Genomic DNA, 20747 nt, shown 5'->3' on the forward strand with positions numbered 1-20747 from the left:
TGCTGTTAGAATGAGAATTTTACAGTCTGAAATGACCTAGAAACAATGGATAGCCTTGCATCAAGCAGACTCCATTCATCCCCACTAATCCTTGTTTCAGTCCCACTCAGTCTTTGCCAACTGTCTAGAGCAGTGTTTCCCAACCTTTTTTCTTTTGCTGTGGCCCTAAATTGGCCACCAACAGGACCTCCCAACATGGCGCCGCAGGGGCTACTGGGAACGGAGTGCGGCGGCAGTGGCGGCCCGGAGGCAGGGGAGCTGCCATTCCCCCGTGTACACAACAGCCCTGCCCACACACTGCTCCCAGGGCACATACCTGAGTGTACGTGTGGGCCCTTTGCGACCCTACTAAGCACCACCCCCCGTGACCCTGATTTGCATCACACCCCAAGGTTGGGAACCAATAGTCTAGAGGCAGCAGTAGCTCATCACCTTCTAGTCAGAGAAACACCCCAATTCAAGATCTTCAAGGTGTGAGGTAAACATGGAAAATGTCCACTTTGAGCATGTTCCAAACCAAAAACCAAACTTCATGCCTTTCTACCAACTCTTGGGACATGGAGACAGAGCAGTGAAGGCATCTGACTATGGCTCCAGAGGTAGGAGCTTAAGCCTTGCTCTGGACTGGTACGAGGAGACAGGCCCCAACTGATCCAGAAGTAAATGGTACGTGGTCATTTGGGCAGGGGAGTCAGAGTCGTGTATGCAAGAGTAAGGCTGGAAAGGACAAAGTGACTGTCTAGTTTATCCTGGAAAATTTCCTGTCACAGAGATTCCACAACTGTGTAGGTAACCTGGTCCAATCCTTCACCTCCTTCATAGTCCGTAATTTCCTTATCTCCAACCTAATTTCCTCTCCTGCCGCTTGAGGCCACTGCTCTTGTCCTGTGCCCTATGACCATCTCCATCCTCTCTGTAATTACCTTTAAGGTATCTGAACACTATTATGAAATCCCCCTCAGTCGTCTCTTCTCCAGACTAAATACTACTGGTGTTTTCAGCCTTTTCTCATAAATCATGCCTCCCAGGCTTCTAATAACTTTTTCACTCTCCACCAGACTCTTTCCAAATTGTCCACATCCTTCCCAAAGTGCAGGGCTCAAAACTGAATGCAGTGCTCCAGGTGAGGCCTCACCCGAGCTGAACAGAACAGAAGAATCACTTCCCCTGATTTGCAAGTGACAATGCTGTTAATACAACTTCATAATATGCTGTTGGCGTGCATGCGTGTTTAACAAGAACACAATGCTGGCTCATATTCAGCAGTAAGCGCCAGCTCCTCCTCTGCACTACTGTAGCCTAGCCAGTCATTGCTCAGTCTGTATTTGTACATGCAGTTATTCTGTCCCAACTACAGGACTTTGCATTTATCCTTGGTGAACCTCATCTGGTTGAATGTGGACCATTTCTCCAGTCTATCCAGGTCCTTCTGGATCCTAGCTCTGCCCTCCAGAATGCCAGCAACTCCACTCAACTTGGTGTCATCTGCAGATTTGCTAAACATGCACTCAATCCCATCTTGCAAATCATTAATGAAGATTTGGAGCAACATGGTTTCGGAACCGAGGGCAAACCTTGAGGGAAACCCACTTGATACCTCTTCCCAACTGGATATTGAGCAATTGATGAATGCTCATTGAGCATGATGATCCAACCAATTATATATTCATCTTGTCTGTATTTCTTCCTGCATTTCCTTAGGCAGCTAATGATAGTGTCATAGAAGACAATGCCAAAGTTTTGCTAAAGGCAAGGTATATCACACACACTGTTCTCTACCCAGCCACAAAGCCTGTCACCTCATCATAGAAGTAAATCAAGTTGGTCAGACATGACTTGCTTCCAGTAAATCCAAGCTGGCTGTTCCTCTTGTTTTCCCTTGTAGGTGCTTCACAATGGATTACTTCAGAACCTGTTCCATGATCCTTCCAGGTATCAAGGTAAGCCTGACTAGTCTATAATTTCCTGGATCCTCCTTTTCCCCACTTCTTGAAGATGGACATTATGAGCATTTTTACATGTGCGGTGGGACGCCATGCTGGGCACTTTAATTAGCAAGCCATGCTAATTAAAAGCATTCATGTATCACGTATATCAGTGTCCTGCTCTGAAAAATGGCAGCAGGGCACTCTGACCTAAAGCTCATTGAATGTGTTTTATTTTTTATTAAATTACTTGATTTCCAGCACATTAGAGCAGGCTCTGCAAATGTAACGTGTCTAGGAGCCCTATGTTTGCCCTTTTCCAATGATCTAGGACCTCACCCAACCTCCACAAGTTCTCAAAGATAGCCAACTAGGGGAGCACTGATAGAGATTTTGGGGGCTGATACCGATAGCTGATTTTTGAGGAGGCATACTGGCTAATACCAATGCGATTTCTGATACAGCTGCATGCAGCTAGTAAGTCTGTTGTGGTGGAAGGGGAAGGGAAGCGGTGTTGGGGGGTAATCAAGGTCTCTGTGGTGAGGGAGGGAGTGGGGCTAGGGTAGGCACTGCCCAGCCGGGGCGGGGCATGGGACGGAGCCACGACTCATCCGGGGGGGCTGCGTGCCTCACAGATCTGCACGGGATGGGGTAGAGCAGGTTGCAACTATGGGTTGAGGCTGTGCTGGGCTCTTCCCGGCAGGAGCTGGACTGTGCTTGGGGCAGGAGGCAGTAGTGCTGTGAGGAGGGCTATGGGGGGGGGCTGTAGCCACCCCAAATTTTGCTGTAGGCCCCCTGCAGCCACCCTGCTGCCTGCCCCAAGTATAGCCCCGGCCCAATCCTCCCCCACCCCGCAACTTGGCGGGAAGAGCCTGGCACAGCCCCAGCCCCCTCCGCCCCCCCATGCAAATCCATGTGCACCCCCTCCATGCCCTCCTGGAGTATGCACAGCGGTGAGAGCCGTCCCCCAGATGAGCCACAGCTCCATCCTGCACCCCGCCCAGGCAGCACCTGACCCAGCCCTAGTTCCTCCCTTACTGCAGGGGACGCTGATATGCCCCCCTACACCCCTTCCCTTCCACCACAACAGACATACCAGTTGCACGCAGCTCTCCAAGCTGCTGAGCTGTGCTCCTTGCTGCCTGCGTGCTGCACTGCAGCTGCATGTATGCATGGGCATTTATCGGCCAAATTATCAGCCACATCAGGCCGATTTCCGATCCAATTGATTTTCTTTATATTGGTGCCAATCTGATATTGGATCGATGTATCGGAGCACCTCTATAGCCAACAGTTCTGAAATTACTTCAGTCACTCCTTTTGCATGCTAAGGTGCATCCCACTCAGTCCCGCTGATCTGAAAACATCTAGCTTTTTTAAGCAGTCCCCAACCAGTTCTTCTACTATTGTAGGCTTTTTGTCTCCTTCTCCATCTTTGCAGCCAAATGCACTCATCATCTGGATGCTATCCCTATTTGTGAAGGCTGAAGTAAAAAAAAGGAATTAAATACTTCAGCCTTCTCTGCATCGTCCATGACTAGATTGCCTTCCACATTCTGTAAGGGAGCTATGGTTTCTTTGATCTTCCTTTTTACATACTTGTAAAATCCCTTCCTATTGCCTTACATCACTTGCCAGTTGCCTCTCAAATCATGTCTCAGCCTTTCTAATTTTCTTTCTGCACATCCATGCAATCTCATACTCTTCCCTAGAAATATGACCAAGTTTGCACTTTTTGTAGGATTTTCTGAGTTCCCAACTCATTGAAGAGACTGGTGTCCACCCAGGCCGATTTCCTGTTGCACTGTTTCAATGCTTCTGTTTTAAGCATTCAGGCACAACAATCTCCTTTAAAGTACAGCCAATTTGGGATGAAGCTATCAAGTAACACTCATGTATGAGTACTTGAAATCTTTCACTAAACTATTAAGTTAGTTGCTAAGGTGTAAATGAATGCATTTCTGTAGTTTTCTGATTTTTTTCCTAGTAGTACATTGTGTAAACTAATTTAATAGCTGTTGAGGCTAAAATAGAAAGTCCTGATATAAACACACTGGGGAATAAAGCCACCTTTGCTAACGTTTCTTTGCCATTCTCCAAGATGAACTGTGTCGACTGCTAAACCCAATGTTTGATGATGAGTATATCATTAAACGATAAACTGAACTATATATACTTGAACAATTTACCCAACAAAGTTTATGAAACCAGGAAAAAATCAACCTTAGCTTTCAGTCATCTACTAGAAGAAAATAAATAAGTCAGTACTTACCACCCCATCTATTGCCATATAGAGAAGTCGTCTTGGTCTTATGATGTTAAAAAGTCTGTCGATGTACTCAAAAATTGCAACCATCATTTCATCTTCATTTTTGGGTGCTGGTCTATAATTTAAGGCACCTTGGTTAGTGTCCCAAGTCATGAAAAATACAAATGGTTTTTGAAATATGAAAGTCACTTACTTATCTTCAGGATGTGTACAAGGGTGAATAATGCCATTCATATCCAAATACAGGTTATCAAACTCCACCTCATTGGGATTAGGTTTACTAGTATCAACTGGAATTTTGACTCCATTGCATTCTTTAGGCTGTGAACACAGAAAAAATTAAGCTTTCATTATTCAAATATAAATGGTACAAATAAGACAACAAGGCTTTGAGACATGCATGTGACCCAGAGGATGTGAGGGTTTTTAAGGGTAGAGAGCAAAATAAGGTGCAATTGTTAAAGTCCCCTTACAATTTAATTATATACAAACCATGCCTACATTATAAAAATAGCATTATTTAAAAATGGTTTCCAGCAAGCACTACTCTGTGTGGTTATATGTTCCCCCAGATAAGAAATAAAAGCTTTACCATAGTTCGCCAGAATTAAAACACTGCTCTCTAAAACAGTCTTATTTCTCCTGTCTACAAAAGCAAAAGGAAATTTTGTAGTGATGGCAAGACTTTATATAAGCCCTCTAAATTTAATTAACTATAAGATCTTAAAGCTTATCAACTGCTGCTTCTTATAAACACACTACAAGCTGCTTACAATCACCAGATTTTGTGATTTTTGTTCTATTTTTTTATGCTAGGGATGAACCACCACATTTAAACAAATCGATGTAATATCTACTTACTGATGTTAAATATTTGACTTGCAGCACATTTTTGCTCACCCTCATTCTTTATAGTAGTCAAAGTAAAAAAGTGCCATATTTTGCTTTATCTTATTAGATTCTGGGGCACAGTAGATCACTTATATTCATAATGCTAAATATCCAGTAACTCAGAAGGGACAACAGAAGACTAGGTTCCCAAAGCAGAGAAAATAAAATAGTAGTCCAGGTAGTGAAAAGAGACCAGGAACAGCCTTAAGAAGCAAGCTTTATCTTGTTCTTGAACAGAGACAGATAGCATCCTCCACCCTCCAACTTACCCCTTTCTAGGGAAAAGGAGGAGAGATGTGTGGCATTATGCTTTATGGATACCATACAACCTTTGAATACAACCACCTCAGCTGAGGAGTCCATCCACAAGTATCCACCACTCTAGACTTTAATTATTAGTCACAGTGCCTTGTAGATGAACTCTAGTACTCAAATTCCATTATTCATTACAGAGTAGTTTCTAGCTTCTATAACTAAACTTGTTAATTTCATCCTGGTGCTAGATTTTCTCTACTGATACTGATAGCCGATTATTCTCCAGGCGTATCAGCCAATACTGATCTGATAACCTTGGAGAGCAGTATCCTGTAGGTAAGTCTGTGGATGGAAAGCAGTGGGAAGAGGAGGGAAGGGGTGGGGAGGGTGGGGTTAGATCGAGGCCCCAGCAGTGAGGGAGGGAGTAGGACAGGGGCTGGGACACTGCCCAGCCAGGATGGTGAATGGGACCCCAGGGCCAAGGCTGGGAGTGAGACAGAGCCATGGGACGCTTGTCCAGGGGATCCGTGTCCCAGCACTTAAAAATGGCGGTAGGGGTGCTTGAACTAAAGCTTGTCAAGTGAGCTTTAGTTCAAGTACTGCAACCACCATTTTTAAGTGCAGGGACACTTTGAACTAGAGCAGAGCCAAGTGGAGGGAGGGCAGATGAAGGCTGCCTGCTGTGGGTTGGGGCTCTCTACCCTGCTGTCTTTGCTTCGGGATTTTGCCATCACTGGAACACGCAGAAAATAATAATTTACATGCCTCACTCTCACTCATCCTTTGGTCTTAATTCTCTAATGCGTGTAGGAGAAGAGGCAGTAATCCTACTACGGTTACCTATAGAGGTGCACCAATACATCGGTCCAATATCGGATTGGCACCGATATAAAAAAATTGACTGCATTAGAAATTGGCCCAACACGGCCAATGATTTGGCCCAGGGGGTTTTCAACTTTTTAAAATAAGCGTACCCCTTCTGACTCTGTTTCAGCTCCTATACCCCTTCATATTTTTTTCTTGTTTTTAAGCACGGGGGGGGGAGGGGGAGGAGCAGATTGAGGCCCCTGTGGTAAGGGAGTGGGGCTAGCGCTGGGGCAGGCACTGCACAGACAGAGCAGGGCATGGGATGGAGCCAGAAGTGGCTCGTTAGGGAAGGGTGGGGAGTGGGGGTGACTCCTGCCACTACATGTACCCCAGGAGCATGGGGGCTGTGTGCTCCCGGATCTGCATGGGGCAGGGTGGGCTGCCCCAGCGGCAGGGGAGGGAGTGGGGCTGGGGCTAAGGCAGGGGCCACACAGCTGGGGCAGGGGACTGAGCTGTGTGTAGAGGGGGTGGGGGGCAGCTTCCATCACTATGCATGGCCCCAGGAAGGCATGAGCGCACGCGCCCCTGGATCTGCATGCGACGCAGGGCAGGCTGTGGCTGTGGGCTAGGGATGGGGCAGTACTGGGCTCTTCCCAGCAGGGGCTGGACCAGGCTGTGCTCAGGGCGGGTGGTAGTGGTGCTGGGAGAAGGGGGCTACGACGAATTCTGGAGTGGCTGCAGCCCCTCCCAGAGCCCTGCTCCCATAGACCCCCACAGTGAGGTAGGGAGTGGGTCTGGGGCAGGGGCTGCACAGCCAGACAGAGCAGCTCACCTGGGGGGCATGGGGGAGGCTTCTGCTACCACATGCACCCTGGGAGGGCATGAGGGGCATGTGCTCCCAGTTCTGCACATGGGGCAGTCTGGCGCCGGGGCTGCGCTGGGCTCTTTCCTGCAGGGCCTGGGCTGGGCTACAGGAGGGGCAGCTGGTGGCAGGGCTGGGAGTGGGGCTATGGGAGGGGCTGCAGCCACTCCAGAATTTGCTATAGTCCCCCCCCACTGTGCTCCTCTCCCTTTGCCCAGCCTAGCACAACACCCCCGCCAGGAACAGCCCAGTGCTGCCTTGACCCCAGCCCACAGCAGCCTGCAGCCCTCCCTTGCTCCATACACAGATTCGGGGGCACATGTCCCCCCACACCCATAAATGCAACAGAAGGAGCCACTTCCCGACTCCACCCCAGATGAGCTGCTTGCGGCTCTGTACTGCACTCTGCCAAACTGTGCAGTGCCTACCCCAGCCCAGACTTCAAAGATTTTAGGTAAGATTTGACAGTCCTCAAATGGTCAGATTAAAGAAGAAAACAACTGTGGAGGTATTACAAAAGATCATCCAACAGGTCAAGTACCATGTTCAGAAGGTGCTACAGAGATTCTAATGTTTATGAACACAAAGTTATCTGCCCATGTTCTCTTGTTAAGCAAATATGATTTTTAAAAATAAAATACTGAAAATTGTAAATTTTGCCATTTGATTTTTGCCATCTGATCAAATTATACAGTTTTAGCTAATGGTCTCTGTCTGATATATAAGATTACAGGAAAGTAAGGCTGGAAGGGACCTCAGAAGATCATTGGGGCCAGCCCCCTGCACCAAGCAGGCAAGATAACTGGGGTCAGGTGACCCCAGCAAGGTAACTGTCCAGTCTCCTCTTGAAGATTTCCAGGGTAGGTGAATTCACCATCTCTAGAAGGAGCTTATGCCACAGTCTGAACACCCTGACTGTGAAGAAGTTTTTCCTAATGTTGAGCCTGAATTGATCTTCCAGGAGTTTCTGTCTATTACTCCTGGTTTTCCCCTTGGGTGCTCTGGTGAACAGCTGCTCACCAAGCTCTTCATGTACTCCCCTAGTATAGCTACCAGGTCCCCTCTCAGCCTTCTTTTCCTCAGACTGAAGAGTCTCAGATACATCAGCCTTCCTTTGTATGGCTTGCCTTTTAAAACTCTGATCATACGGGTGGTTCTTCTTTGGACTCTCTCAAGCTTGTCCACGTTCTTGTTAAAGTGTGGCGTCCAGAACTGGACGCAGTACTCCAGCTGCGGTCTCACCAGCACTGAGTAGAGCGGAAGAATCACCTCCTTGACTTTACTGGAGATGCATCAATTGATGCATGCCAGAGTATTATTTGCCCTACTGGCTACAGCATCACGCTGCCGGTTCATATTCATATTGTCGTCTATTATTACCCTCAGGTCCCTTTCATTTGTGTTGCTAGTCAGTTTGGTGCCACCAAGCCTGTAGATGTGTTGGAGGTCACTCATCCCCAGGTGGAACACTTTACATTTCTCAATATTGAACTTCATCTGGTTCCAATCCACCCAATTTGCTAGTCTGTCTCAGTCCACCTGTAACTGTAGCCTGTCTTCAAGCGTGACCACATTTCCCCATAACTTGGCGTTGTCTGCAAACTTGGCCAGTAAGCTCTTCACCTCCACAGCCAAATCATTAATAAAGATGTTGAAAAGTACTGGACCAAGCACTGACCCCTGCAGGACACTGCCACCCACTTCTCGCTAGGATGACACATCCATTCACTATGACTCTCTGGGTCCTATCCTGCAGCCAGTTTCTCACCCCCGACTGTCTCGGAATTCAGCTCACAATCCTCCAATTTTCTCATGAGGACATTATGGGATACTAGATCAAAGGCCTTTTGTAAGTCTAGGTATATAATGTCAACCTACTCTCTCATGTCCAGGTGGCGAGTTACCTGGTCATAGAAGTAGATGAGGTTGATAAGGAAAGACATGCTGGCAACAAAGCCATGCTGGCTGTCATTCAGAATCTTACCTTCTGCAAGCTTATCACAGATAGACTCCTTGATGAACTTTTCTATGATTTTCCCTAGGATGGAAGTTAGGTTGATTGGCCTAGTTATCCAGGTCCTCCTTCGTGCCCTCTTAACTAGACATTGAATCACTGATGACTATTCATTGAGCAGAATGATCCAACAAGTTATGCATCCCTATTAAAGTACTTTTGCCTAGTCTGTATTTCCTTAACTGATTAATGAAAGTGTCATTGACACAAGATCAAAAGCTTTGTTAAAAATCAAGGTACCACATTTACTCAGATAGCACACCTACCCTTTCTCCCAAAATTAGTTTTCTAAAATTGGGATTCATGTCTTAAGCAGGGAAGCTAATTTTGGGCTCAGAGTACCAGCAGTGGCATTTCTAATCAGGCAGCTGAGGGAGCCAATTGACTTCATGGTTCATTAGATTCTACCAGATTCCTGCTAATTGCTCTTTACTCAACAGCTGTTAATGACCTATGCTCCTTTTTAATTGTCTTGATGCTCCACTGCTCAAGCTATTCCTTTCTGTACAGTGCTGATGAAGCATTTGCAATTTAGTTGCTCTTGCTATTTCTTCCCCCATTTCACAGATCTGAAAACTATTTTAGCTATTTCAAAGTCCTAGATCTGCCCAGTCTTTATTAGCAGCTACAATTTCAGCTTTTGGCAGAGCTGCTGACAAGTCAGCTATGAAAGGGTTATACAACTAACTTGCATGACAGAAAAAGGAGGGTGAGTAAGCTGAGGCCAGGCTCTGTCCCTGCTCTATGCGGCCGAACTACAGAAAAATCTTTTCCTTCATTCTGCTTTCCCAAAAAACAAAGTGCGTGTCTCATCTGGGGACATCTGGTACGTGTGAAAATACAATCCATCATATCCACTGCTCTCTGCATTTATATATGGAGTGCACTGATAGAGATGCTGGGGGCCAATACCAATAGTTGACATTTAAGGAGGCCTATCGGTCAATACTGATCCAATTTCCAATACACCTGCCTCCAGCTAGTCAGTCCATTGTGGTGGAAGGGGAGGAGGGAGGGAAAGGGCCTGGGGCGGGCAGATCAACACCCCCTGGGGTGAGAGAGGGGGCAAGTGCAGGCACTGCCCAGGCCCAGCGGGGGAGGGTGGAGCCATGGAGTGGGGGCAGGAGGCAGCTCCTGCTGCTGGTTTCACCCTGGGAGGGTGGAGGTGTGTGCCCCTGGATCTGCGTGGAGAAGGGCAAGGCCGGCTAGGCTGCAGCCGAGGCTCTTCTCGGTGTGGGCTGGGCTCAGAGTCACCGGGAGGATGCTGCATCCACTACAAATTTCGCTAGAGCTCAGCTCCCAGGGCTGCCACTGCCAGCCACCTGGTGCTGCTCTGGCTTAACACCCCACCTCCACCCACATGCCGGGAAGAGCCGGGGCTGTGCTGGGTGGCTGGCAGCAGCAACAGTGGGAGCTGAGCTGCAGCGAAATTTGGGGTGGATGCAAAATCCTCCCAGCACCCGCTCTGAGCCCAGCCCCTGCTGAGAAGAGCCCCACGCAGCCCCATCTGCAGCCCGCCCTTCCCTACGCAGATCTGAGGGTACACTAACACCCCCCCCACCCCGATGCAAGGGCAGGAGCCGCACCCCCCCCTCCATGCCCACCCTGCCCAAACAGTGCCTGCCCCTTCCCTCACTGCAGGGAGGGTTGATCTGCCCCCCACCCCTCTCCCTCCCTCCTCCCCTTTCACCACAACCAAGGCAGCTGGAGGCAGCTCTCCATGCAGCTGGCTCTGCTTCTGGCTGCCCGAGTGCTGTACTGCGTGCAACACAAGCATTTATGAGCCAAATACAGCAAATTTTCTTTATATTGGTACCAATCCGATATTGGACCAATGTACTGGTGCACCTCTATTTATAGAGCCTGTCAACATATGCTAAAAGGAAATCAAGTTGGACAGGCATGATTTGCTCTTGATGAATTCATACAAGCTATTCTCGATCACTCTGTTCTCCTGTAGGTGCTCCTTTCTACAATGCATCCCAAACAGCCAAAAATCAATCTCTCATTATCTGACTAATTATATAATAAGAACATTAAATGTTATGCAATATACAGAGACTGAAATAAAAAATATTTTTATTTTAACAGCAGATACAATGACAAAGCCTACTAGCTGCAACTACCTTCTATACTTTGGACCAAAGCTTAATATTCTTATAAAATTATTCTAAGTCAGCTAAGAGCTACTCTTTAAAAAAAATGTATTCATTCTGGCTTCTATTAGATAACAGGACAAGACAAAATTGTCTTGTATTTTATTTGATCTTTCAATCAAACCTCTTGCTATAGCTGACTGTGATTCAGAGAATATCAAAGGCTTATAACTATGTGATACAGAAAAGAAAATTGCCCTCTTCGCTTTACCTCCAAGATTATACTTATTTTCAATCTCTTTTAAAAGACTTGGGGAAGCTGTTCAGTTCCAAACTGCAGAGCACTAAGTCAGCAACTTTACCCTTACATGCTCATACCCCCAAAGTACCTCCATCACATTTTCAATGTAAAAACAGTCCTATAATGGGTTTAAGTATCTGGAAGTGATATCTCTTGCGATATAACTAAACTGTTCACTTTTAATCTACAACCTCTTTTGAAACCATTGAAAATAAATCTTCAAATAGAATACTTTAGCTGTCACTTTATTAGTTCATGTGAATTTGATTAAGAATATTCTCCCCAAGATTTTTTATTATCTTCAAGATCTCTCTCTCATTCTTTCAGCTTGGTTTGAGAAAAAGATTAATCAGATTAAAAAAAAAGAAATAATCTTGCAAGATAAGAGAAGAAGGATCAATTTGTTAATATTTCAAGGAGATACATTATCAGGGGATATAACATTTCTGATTAGGAAGATTTATAAGCAATCCCAAAATACATACAGAATTGATTACATTGTGAAGAAACTTTGAATTTCTTTGCATCAGTAAGCTTCTTACTACTATCCTATTCACTTTCAGATTTAATGGCCAGATTTGAATATCAACAGTCATAATGAATGCAAGTTATTCCCAAGCAGTCCCACTGTAATCATTATTTATTTATGAAACATAGTGTCATTCAATATGAATCCTTATTCATGTTGGAAAAGAATCAAACCTGAATTTATAGTAAATCTAACCTGTTTCTCTAAGAAGTTTTATTTATTCCCCTAACAGCAAATCCTCTTTGAAAATGGAAAAGCATGGTCCTACATGTTAGTCACTTAAGGTTATATTTAACCTCAAAAGAATGAGTCAGCTTTATGCCAGGATATGAAGATGTTATATAATAAGGATAGAAATGGGATCAGAGACTTTATGCATTAATAATTTTACTCTTAAAAAGGGCAGAGATCATGTGTGATCAAAAGATACATTAAGAAGCTCTGGCTTCTTTGACCATGGGATGCTGTTCCAAGGACTGCTAGGAAGAGATGGGATCCACCAGACAGACAGAACAGGTTCTTTGCAGACAAGCACACTAACCTAGTGAGAAGGGCTTTAAACTAGGTTCACCAGGGGATGGAGAACAAAGTCCTGAGGTAAGTGGGGAAGCAGGTGATCTGAAGGAAGCACAAGCAGGAAGGAGCAACAGGGAAGGCCTTCTCATTAGGGATGCACTGATAAAGATTTTTTTAGCCAATACCCATGGCCTATTATTAACTAGCCATATCAGCCAATAACGATCCAATTGCCAAAACGCAGCCCTCTTTTGTGGCTGAAGGGCCTGAGTAGTAAGCTGGGAACCAAAATGTTGGCAGTTCAAGTCTGGGTGTGGGCAAGTGATCTTAAGTCTCAATTTTGCACATGACACCAAGCTGGGGGGAGTAATAGATAAGCTCCAGGGTATGGCTAGGCTTCAGAGTGACCTAGACAAGTTGGAAGATTGGGCCAAAACAAGTCTCACGAGGTTCAACAAAACAAGGACAAGTGCAAAGCTCTGCACTTAGGACAGAACAATCCCATGCGCCGGAATAGGCTGGGGACTGACTGGCTGGGCAGTAGCTCTGCAGAAAAGGACCTGAGGGTTACAGTGGACAGTAAGCTAGCAGAGGCTTCTGGCCTGGCAACCCTGGGGTTGTTCCCCACCTCCCTCTGCTGAAATTGCAGTCAGATAAAAAAAGGGGGAGGGGAGGACCACTGGTGATGGCCCTAGTCCACAGGGGCTGGGCTGGCTCCTGCTGCGTTCTGAAGTCCCGATCACACAGCCAGGAACCACACGCTGCTGGAGCGGCAGGCAGGCAGGCTGAGGGGGGGAGAGAAGAAGCAGAGGCAGAAGGTGGGGAAATGGCAACGGCAGCAGGTGAGGGGGTGGGGAGTAATAGTGAGCAGCAGGCAGGAGCACAGCAACAGTTGGGCTGGAGCATGGGGCCCGTGCTGGTGGGGGCCCAGGGTGGGGCAGCAGGAGCACTGAGCCCAGGCTGGCAGGGGCTCTATGGAGCCAGGCCAGCTACCTCCCCTCCCCGCCAACGCAGCAGGAGCCAGCCCACCCCTGCAATTCCAAGCTGGCTCTGTACAGTGCCGGCCAGGCCAGGCTGGCTCCAGTACCATACAGTTCCCAGCTGCTTGGCCAGGACTGCACAGTGCAGCAGGACCCAGCTGGGAACTAGGTCATGCCAGAGCAGCGGGTGTGCGGGTAAGGGGGAAGCAGCAGTGGTAGTTTGCATCATCTTCAAGAAGGCCAACACTATGGTCCTGGGGCCCAACACGCTCAGCACTACACTGCAACTACCATCCTTTCACACTGTACACCCCACAAAACCATCCTGCACCTGACACCCCCATAGCCCATCCCCCTGAGTCACAACCCCCCACAAACCCCATACCCACCCCCACCCCACATACACACACACCCACCCCAAGCCCCCCACACCTATCCACCCTCCACAAAACCCCAACCTTTCCCCATACCCCCCACACACACATCCCCTCACACATACCCACAGTCCCCACACAAGCTCTGTACCCACCCGCATCCCTCACACTCCTCCCCCACAATATACAAAAGTAAGACTTCATTTTAAGCTATCATACAATCACCTCTATGTACGCTATACAAACACATGCAAATCAGAACAAAAATATTTTTTGAAAACAAATTAATGTACATTGTAGTAGATGTTTGATTTTTAGAATATAATTTTGGCTTTTTTCTGGTTCCAAGACAGCAACACCCTTGTCAAAAGGAGTACTTCCAGGGGCAAGGGGAGGGACTTCTGGTGGCAAAGGTCAAGGGGCTTGGGGGCGGGACTTCCAGTCCCAAGATGGCAACCAGGGAGCAGGGCACCTGTCAGAGAGCAGGGCTACCCATGTGACTCTCAACAGCTCATCCAAACTCGTTAAGTGGCCCTGCAGCCAAAATAACGGCCCACTGCTGGAGCAGGGACTATTTAGACAAATGTGTGACTCCAGAGATGCTGGCCATTACCTCTGAAAACTCATGGTGGCTGGGAGAGGTCTTGGATGACTGAGAAAGGGCAAACATAGTGAGCATCTTTAAGAAAGGGAGAAGGAGGATCTGGATAACTATGGACTGGTCAGTCTCACTCGAGTCCATGGAAAAATCATGGAGCACGTCCTCAAGCAATACACTGCGAGAAAAAAGCAATCAGGCACAGTCAGCATGGATTCACCAAGGGCAAGTCATGCCTGACCAAACTGACTGCCTTCTATGAGATGACTGGCTCTGTGGACACGGGGAGAACAGTGGACGTGCTATAGCAAGGCTTTTGATATGGTCTATAGCCCAGGAGGGATGGGGACTGAAGCCCAGAGTGGGGGAGGAGACAGAGAGAGAGAGAGGAGAGAAGAGAGGGGGAAGGGGAGGGGGAGGGGGAACTAACATCTGCAAGGCATGGGAGTGGATGCTGGAGAAGACAGAGCCTATGAAATTAGCCCGTAATGCGATGAACAGTGACATAAGCACTCATGAGGAGATCTGACTTGGGAAGCCTCCCTTTTCTAAAAGTATAATTTCATCAAGGAATAGCAGGCAAGGAGACAAGATTGCCCACAGAGTCAGCAAAGGTGATAAGGGCTGAGGGGGCTCCAGGGGCCACTCCTGGAGCAGGACCCTGTTAGCCTACCACAACATTCTCATAAGCAAGCTAAGGAAGTACGGGTTGGATGAATGGACTGTAAGGTGGATAGAAAATTGGCTGGATCATCAGGCTCAAAGGTTAGTAATCAATGTCTAGATGGCAGCTGGTATCAAGTGGAGTTACCCAAGGGTCGGTCCCAGGGCTGGTTTTGTTCAATATGTTCAGTTACCTGGAAGATGGCATAGAGTGCACCCTCAGCAAGTTTGCAGATGACATCAAGCTGGAAGAGTAGATACGCTGGTGTGTAGGGCTAGGGTACAGGGAGAACTAGACAAACTGGAGGACTGGACCACAGGAAACCTCTTATAAGGTTCAGTAAGGAGAAGTACAAAGTCCTGCACTTAGGCCAAACAATCCCATGCACCAGTACAAGCTGGGGGCTGATTGGCTAAGCAGCAGCTCTGCGTAAAAGGACCTGGGGGTTACAGTAGACAAGAAGCTGAATATGAGCCAACAGTGTGCCCTTGGTGTGAAGGCAGCTAACAGCCTACTGGGCTGCACTAGTAAGAGCACTGCCAGCAGATCAAGGGAAGTGATTCTTCCTCTCCATTTGGCACTGTTGAGGCTAAATCTGGAGTACTGTATTCAGTTTTGGACCCCCCACTACAGAAAGGATGTGGACAAATTGGAGAGTCCACCAGAGGGCAGTGAAAATGGTGAGGGGGCTGGGACACATGAAAGATGAGGACAGGCTGAGTGAACCGGGCTTATTTAGTCTGCAGAAGAGAAGACCGAGGGGGGATTTAATAACAGCCTTCAACTACCTAAAGGGTGGGTCCAAAGAGGACGGAGCTAGACTGTTCTCAGCGGTGGCAGATGACAGAACACAGAGCAATGGTCTCAAGTTGCAGCAAGGAAAGTTTAAGTTAGATATTAGGAAAATCTCTCTTACTAGGAGGGTAATAAAACACTGGAATAGGTTACCCAGAGAGGCTGTGGAATCTCCATCCTTGGAGGTTTTTTAAGACCCTGCTAAACAAAGCCTTGGCTGGGGTGATATAGTGGGGGATGGTCCTGCTTTGAGTAGGGGGTTGGACTAGATGACCTTCTGAGCTCCCTCCCACCCTAATTTCTATGATTCTAAACTAGACTTTTATATTTAAAAGCAAATACTCTACAAGATTTCATTATAATTCTAGTTAGACATTGTTATGAACAGTCAATGTAGTTACTGCTAAAGTTGTGAATGTTTTTAACTGCACTGACCTTTCCCCAAAACTCAAGCTACAGTTTAGAAAGCAAAATTAAAGGCTAGATTTTTAGTAACTATAAGGCAAATAGTTCATATTTTGTCAAGTCTATTTGCTTCTTCCCATTGGAATAAAGTAACCTTCCGGGGGTATGGGGGAAGCATGTCTCAAATTTATTTACATGAACATTTTTAGGAAATGTCTAATAATCAACTTCTGGATGATTTTTAAAGCATTTGGAAATTGGACAGCAGGCAGGCATTCATAGATAATGGGCACATTCACCCACACCTCTCTTGTCCCTTCATAACACATTAGGGTTGGAATGGTCTAAAGCAGAGAGGTCAAACATATGGCCCCTGGGCAAGATCCGACCAACAGAGTTGCTTTATCTGGCCCAATGGATTACAGCTAGAGCCCCAGAACTTGGGCGTATGTGGCAGGTGACCTGCTGCAGAATCTGGGGCCCATGGGCCCTAGTGCATACAGCTACCAGTGGCAAGATGACAAGAAAGGGCTGATACATCCCAGGTTGCCTTCTAGTCACTTCATCTGTCGCTGCTGTGTTAGACCTAATTCCTTGGCTGCTGCCCTCACTGCCAATGCATACCCTGTCCTAGAGCTACAGCTGCTGTATGGGCATGCAACAGCAGCCCCAGCCCACTGCATGTGGTGGGGGCTTGAGCTGTGCTATAAGCCTCCATGCTGGAGCTACTGACACCACATACTCCAGGCTGGAACCAACCCACAAGGTTTGAATCTGGTTCAGGGCACAACATAAATTTGGCACCTTTGGCTTATGGGAACCTTGAAATACTGCAGATGGAGCCAAAGGGCAATTCCTTTGGCTGAATCTACCCCAGAAATACCTTTATGTTATAGTAAATCAATACTGCTTTACAAGTGAAGTACTCCTACCACAGACTCATCATTCTACAACCTTCCCAGGGATAATCTATGCTGATTGCCATGGGGTTCCTGGAAGAGCCCACAATTAACAAGATACAAGTGCACTAAAGCTATTTCTAGAGCTTGTCTATTTGGGGAAAACTAACCAAAACACCTACTATTATTTGCAATAGCTCCTCATGAAAACAGTTACTCCAGAATAAATCTTCATGTAGGGAATTATTCCAAAACCACTAATGGGCTTCAGCTTCACAATCTTATTCTTGAATAGCTTTCCCATATAGATAAGGGGGTCAGCCCCTATCTAAATGGTTAGGCTCCAAATTGCACTTCAGTGCTTACAGGTACAGTACAGAAGTTCACCCATCACACAGTAGAACTCAAACAGAAGCTATAAACCACCATGTTTGAATAAAAACATACAATATTGGCTTAATCTAAACCCGTGGTTTTCAACCTTTTTTCATTTGCGGGCCTCTAAAAAAATGTGAACAGAGGTGCAGACCCCTTTAAACTCTAAGTGTGGGTATTCACATACTTTTGGTTAATCATATCACCTTCAACGGACCCCTTGGACCCCTGGGGGTTCATAGACGGTCCAAGGACCACAGGCTGAAAACCACTGATCTAAATCCATCACATGATTTTTACTACATAAATCTTAAGAGCAATAAAGCCTGGAATTTCTACTCCTTATTTCTGGAACAAGAATTAGATGCCAATAGTGAATTAAACCTCACCATTTTCTGGTTTGTAAAAGTAAGGCAAAAGTGTTTATCAACCAAAAGCTGTAGAAGTGCCTATATAACGAAAATTTAATATATCAGAAATCGGCCATATCAGCCCGATAATTTGGCTGACAAATGGCCCGTGCATGCGCGCAGCCACAATGCAGCACAGGAGTGAGGAGCATAGTCCCGCAGTGTGGAGAGCTGCCTCCAGCTGGTAAGACTGGTATGGAGGGAGTGGGAAGGGACTGTGGGGCAGATCAAGGCCCCCATGGGGAGGAAGGCATGGGGCTGGGGCAGGTGCTACCCAGCCAGGGCAGGGAAGGCACGGAACGGAGCAGCAGCTGGTTGGGGGGAGGGTCGCCATCATGTGCCGCTCCTGTGGGAGCCTCTAGTCTGACGACTTCGTCCAGCCCTCGCCTGCTCATCTGGCATCTCCCACTGCTCATCTGGGAGGGTAGGGGGTAGGCATGTGTCCCCGGATCTGCGCCAAGCTCTTCCTGGCAGGGCTGGGCAGGGCTGCACTGGGAATGGGGCTACGGGGGAGGCTGCAGCCAGGCAGAGCTTGGCGCAGCCCTGGCCCCAGCTCACCCCGCACAGACCTGGGGGCACTACCCCCCCTGCTGCCCTCCCAGACGAGCAGCGGAAGCAGCAGCGGGAGTCACCAGACCAGCAGGTCCCACACAAGCAGCAGGAGCCATCCTCTCCACCCCCACAGATGAGCCGTGGCACCGTCCCATGCCCATCCCGGCTGGATGGCCTGTCCCAGTCCCAGCCCCCTGGGTGCCTTGATCTGCCCCCTAGCCCCTTCCCTCCCCCCCACACAAGACTTACCAGCTGGAGGCAGCTCTCCATGCTGCAGGGTTGGTATCGGAAATAGGATCAGCATTGGCCAGTATGCCTCCTTAAAAATCGGCTATCAATATCATCCGCAAAAATCTCTATTGGTGTACCCATAAAAAGCAGGTCCCTAATATTGCTTTGACTGGCAAAATCATTGCATTAGACAACCTAGTCTTTAGCAGTTTGTGTTAAAGTATCAGAAAAAAATTAAGTGATTGAGGCTAATCCAAACTAGGGACACGTTTTAATATATAGGAAAGTTATCCTTCAAATTCCAACTTAAATATGATAGCTGATAGTGAGAAACCAAAAGGTACAGTAAGTAAATATAAATAATGACAACCAAGCAACCCCTTCTCTTTCTCAGCTTTTCAGTTAACTCTCCACTCTCCCACATTTTAGGGTTTTGGTCCACACAAGGAAGCTTGTGCTCACTGCAACACCAAATGTATGGACACTACGACACTGTTAATTCACACCTTACCTCACTCCATAACTTTGCTGTGCAGACAAGCCTCACACCACTTCCTCAGCTCCCATTACCATAATCTCCAAATGGTCGTGCACACTTTCTTTTTTAGCTCTTAGTACTTATTTCTACCAGTCCCTTTTTTTTTGGCAATCATTTCTATGAATTCCAGAAACCGAACATGAGGAAAGTGGCTACATGTGGCAGTACGAGTCAGTTCAGTGAAACACTTCTCCCACAGTACTTTTAGGTGTAAAACTCTCTTTACTGCTACTGCCCTTCTCTCTCAGCACTCAACTGATTTCTCCAACTCCAGCAACTGCGTCCCTTCCTTACCCTCAAAAGCTCCTGCAGGAAGGGAACCAGTTTCCAATAGGAGAAAGAGTCCCTACCCAACACGTAGATTAAGCATATACATGTTCAGTGGTCAGTAATCCAATACACATACCAGGATGTTAAAAGCATCACCCACAGCATCTGCCTTCAAATAAAAAGGCAGGACTTGACACTGACAATCTGTAAACAGTGCCAACAAAAATGGAAGCTGGTTGTTCAATATTTCTGTTTTTGGAGGGGCGGGGAAGACTAAAATGCCTGTGTGTGGTGAAGCACTCCTTGAACCTAAAGTAGGAACCTTTTAAGAGCCCAGCCAAAACAAAGGCAGCTTTCCTTGTGAAGTGTCCTTTGCCAATTTGATGTAAATACACACAAACAAAAAATTTTTAAAAAGTTTCAAACAAGAACCAAGAAGAACAAGAATGTGAGAAGAACAAGAACATTTAAAATGAACCTTTTACCCTCTCAAGCACACTAGTTTTAAATCTCTGCTTCCAAACTCACTCCTTCTCCAGAGCCTTCTGGAGACAGCAAGGAAAGGGAAGATCTTTTAAGAGAAAAAGCAGGCAGCCTTCTTTGAGAGAAAGGCTGAATAACTTCCACTCTTCAACTGCAACAAAAGGATAGGTTCCCCTTAACAAGCCACATTTACAAACTTAACTGCAACTTTTTAAGATGAATTGCAGCCTTCAAAGCAACAGGAATATTTTCCCCCAGTTCTCCACCATTGTTTTTTCATATTTGAGAGCTACGAAGCCACCTTATAGCTTACTAGGAAGTCTGTTAGCTTATTTGAGACAGGGAAGCTTCTTTGGGTAGACAGGATCTCTTTTATCAGACCAACTAGATAGCTGGAAAAAGTTATTTGCAAGTTTTCAGGGCACAAACTCCCTTACTTTGTTTGAATAATAATTTGGTTTTATATTAATTATTTATACATTTTTTTAAACTATGCTGATGCCCTTCATTTAAGGCAAGTGCTGGTCAGCTTCACTGCTGCCCAAAGCAGTGGCCTCAAACACGTTTGCCTTTTATTGCTCAGAGAGGGGCGGGTGCTTATACCCCAACAAAGGAGTAAACAGCTGGTGGGGGTTGCATTCCAACCGCCTCCACTGTGACGGAGGCAGCGTCAACCGGCCGCAGCCAACCCGGGGCGAGGAGAGCCGC

General features: G+C 46.8%; 1 protein-coding gene across 3 annotated transcripts in view; it reads right to left on the reverse strand.

Moving 5' to 3' along the window:
- Positions 1–20747, reverse strand: part of XRN2 (5'-3' exoribonuclease 2) — a 103489-nt gene that overhangs the window by 82377 nt on the left and 365 nt on the right. For all 3 annotated transcript variants that reach the window (XM_059720246.1, XM_019491018.2, XM_006277350.4), the window contains exons 2-3: positions 4388–4515; positions 4198–4309 (exon numbers count right to left, since the gene is read on the reverse strand). In XM_059720246.1, the coding sequence (XP_059576229.1) occupies positions 4198–4309; positions 4388–4515 (240 nt within the window). The remainder of the gene's footprint in view (positions 1–4197; positions 4310–4387; positions 4516–20747) is intronic.

The sequence above is a fragment of the Alligator mississippiensis genome, chromosome 1 (assembly GCF_030867095.1).
Source record: "Alligator mississippiensis isolate rAllMis1 chromosome 1, rAllMis1, whole genome shotgun sequence".
Classification (NCBI taxonomy): domain Eukaryota; kingdom Metazoa; phylum Chordata; order Crocodylia; family Alligatoridae; genus Alligator; species Alligator mississippiensis.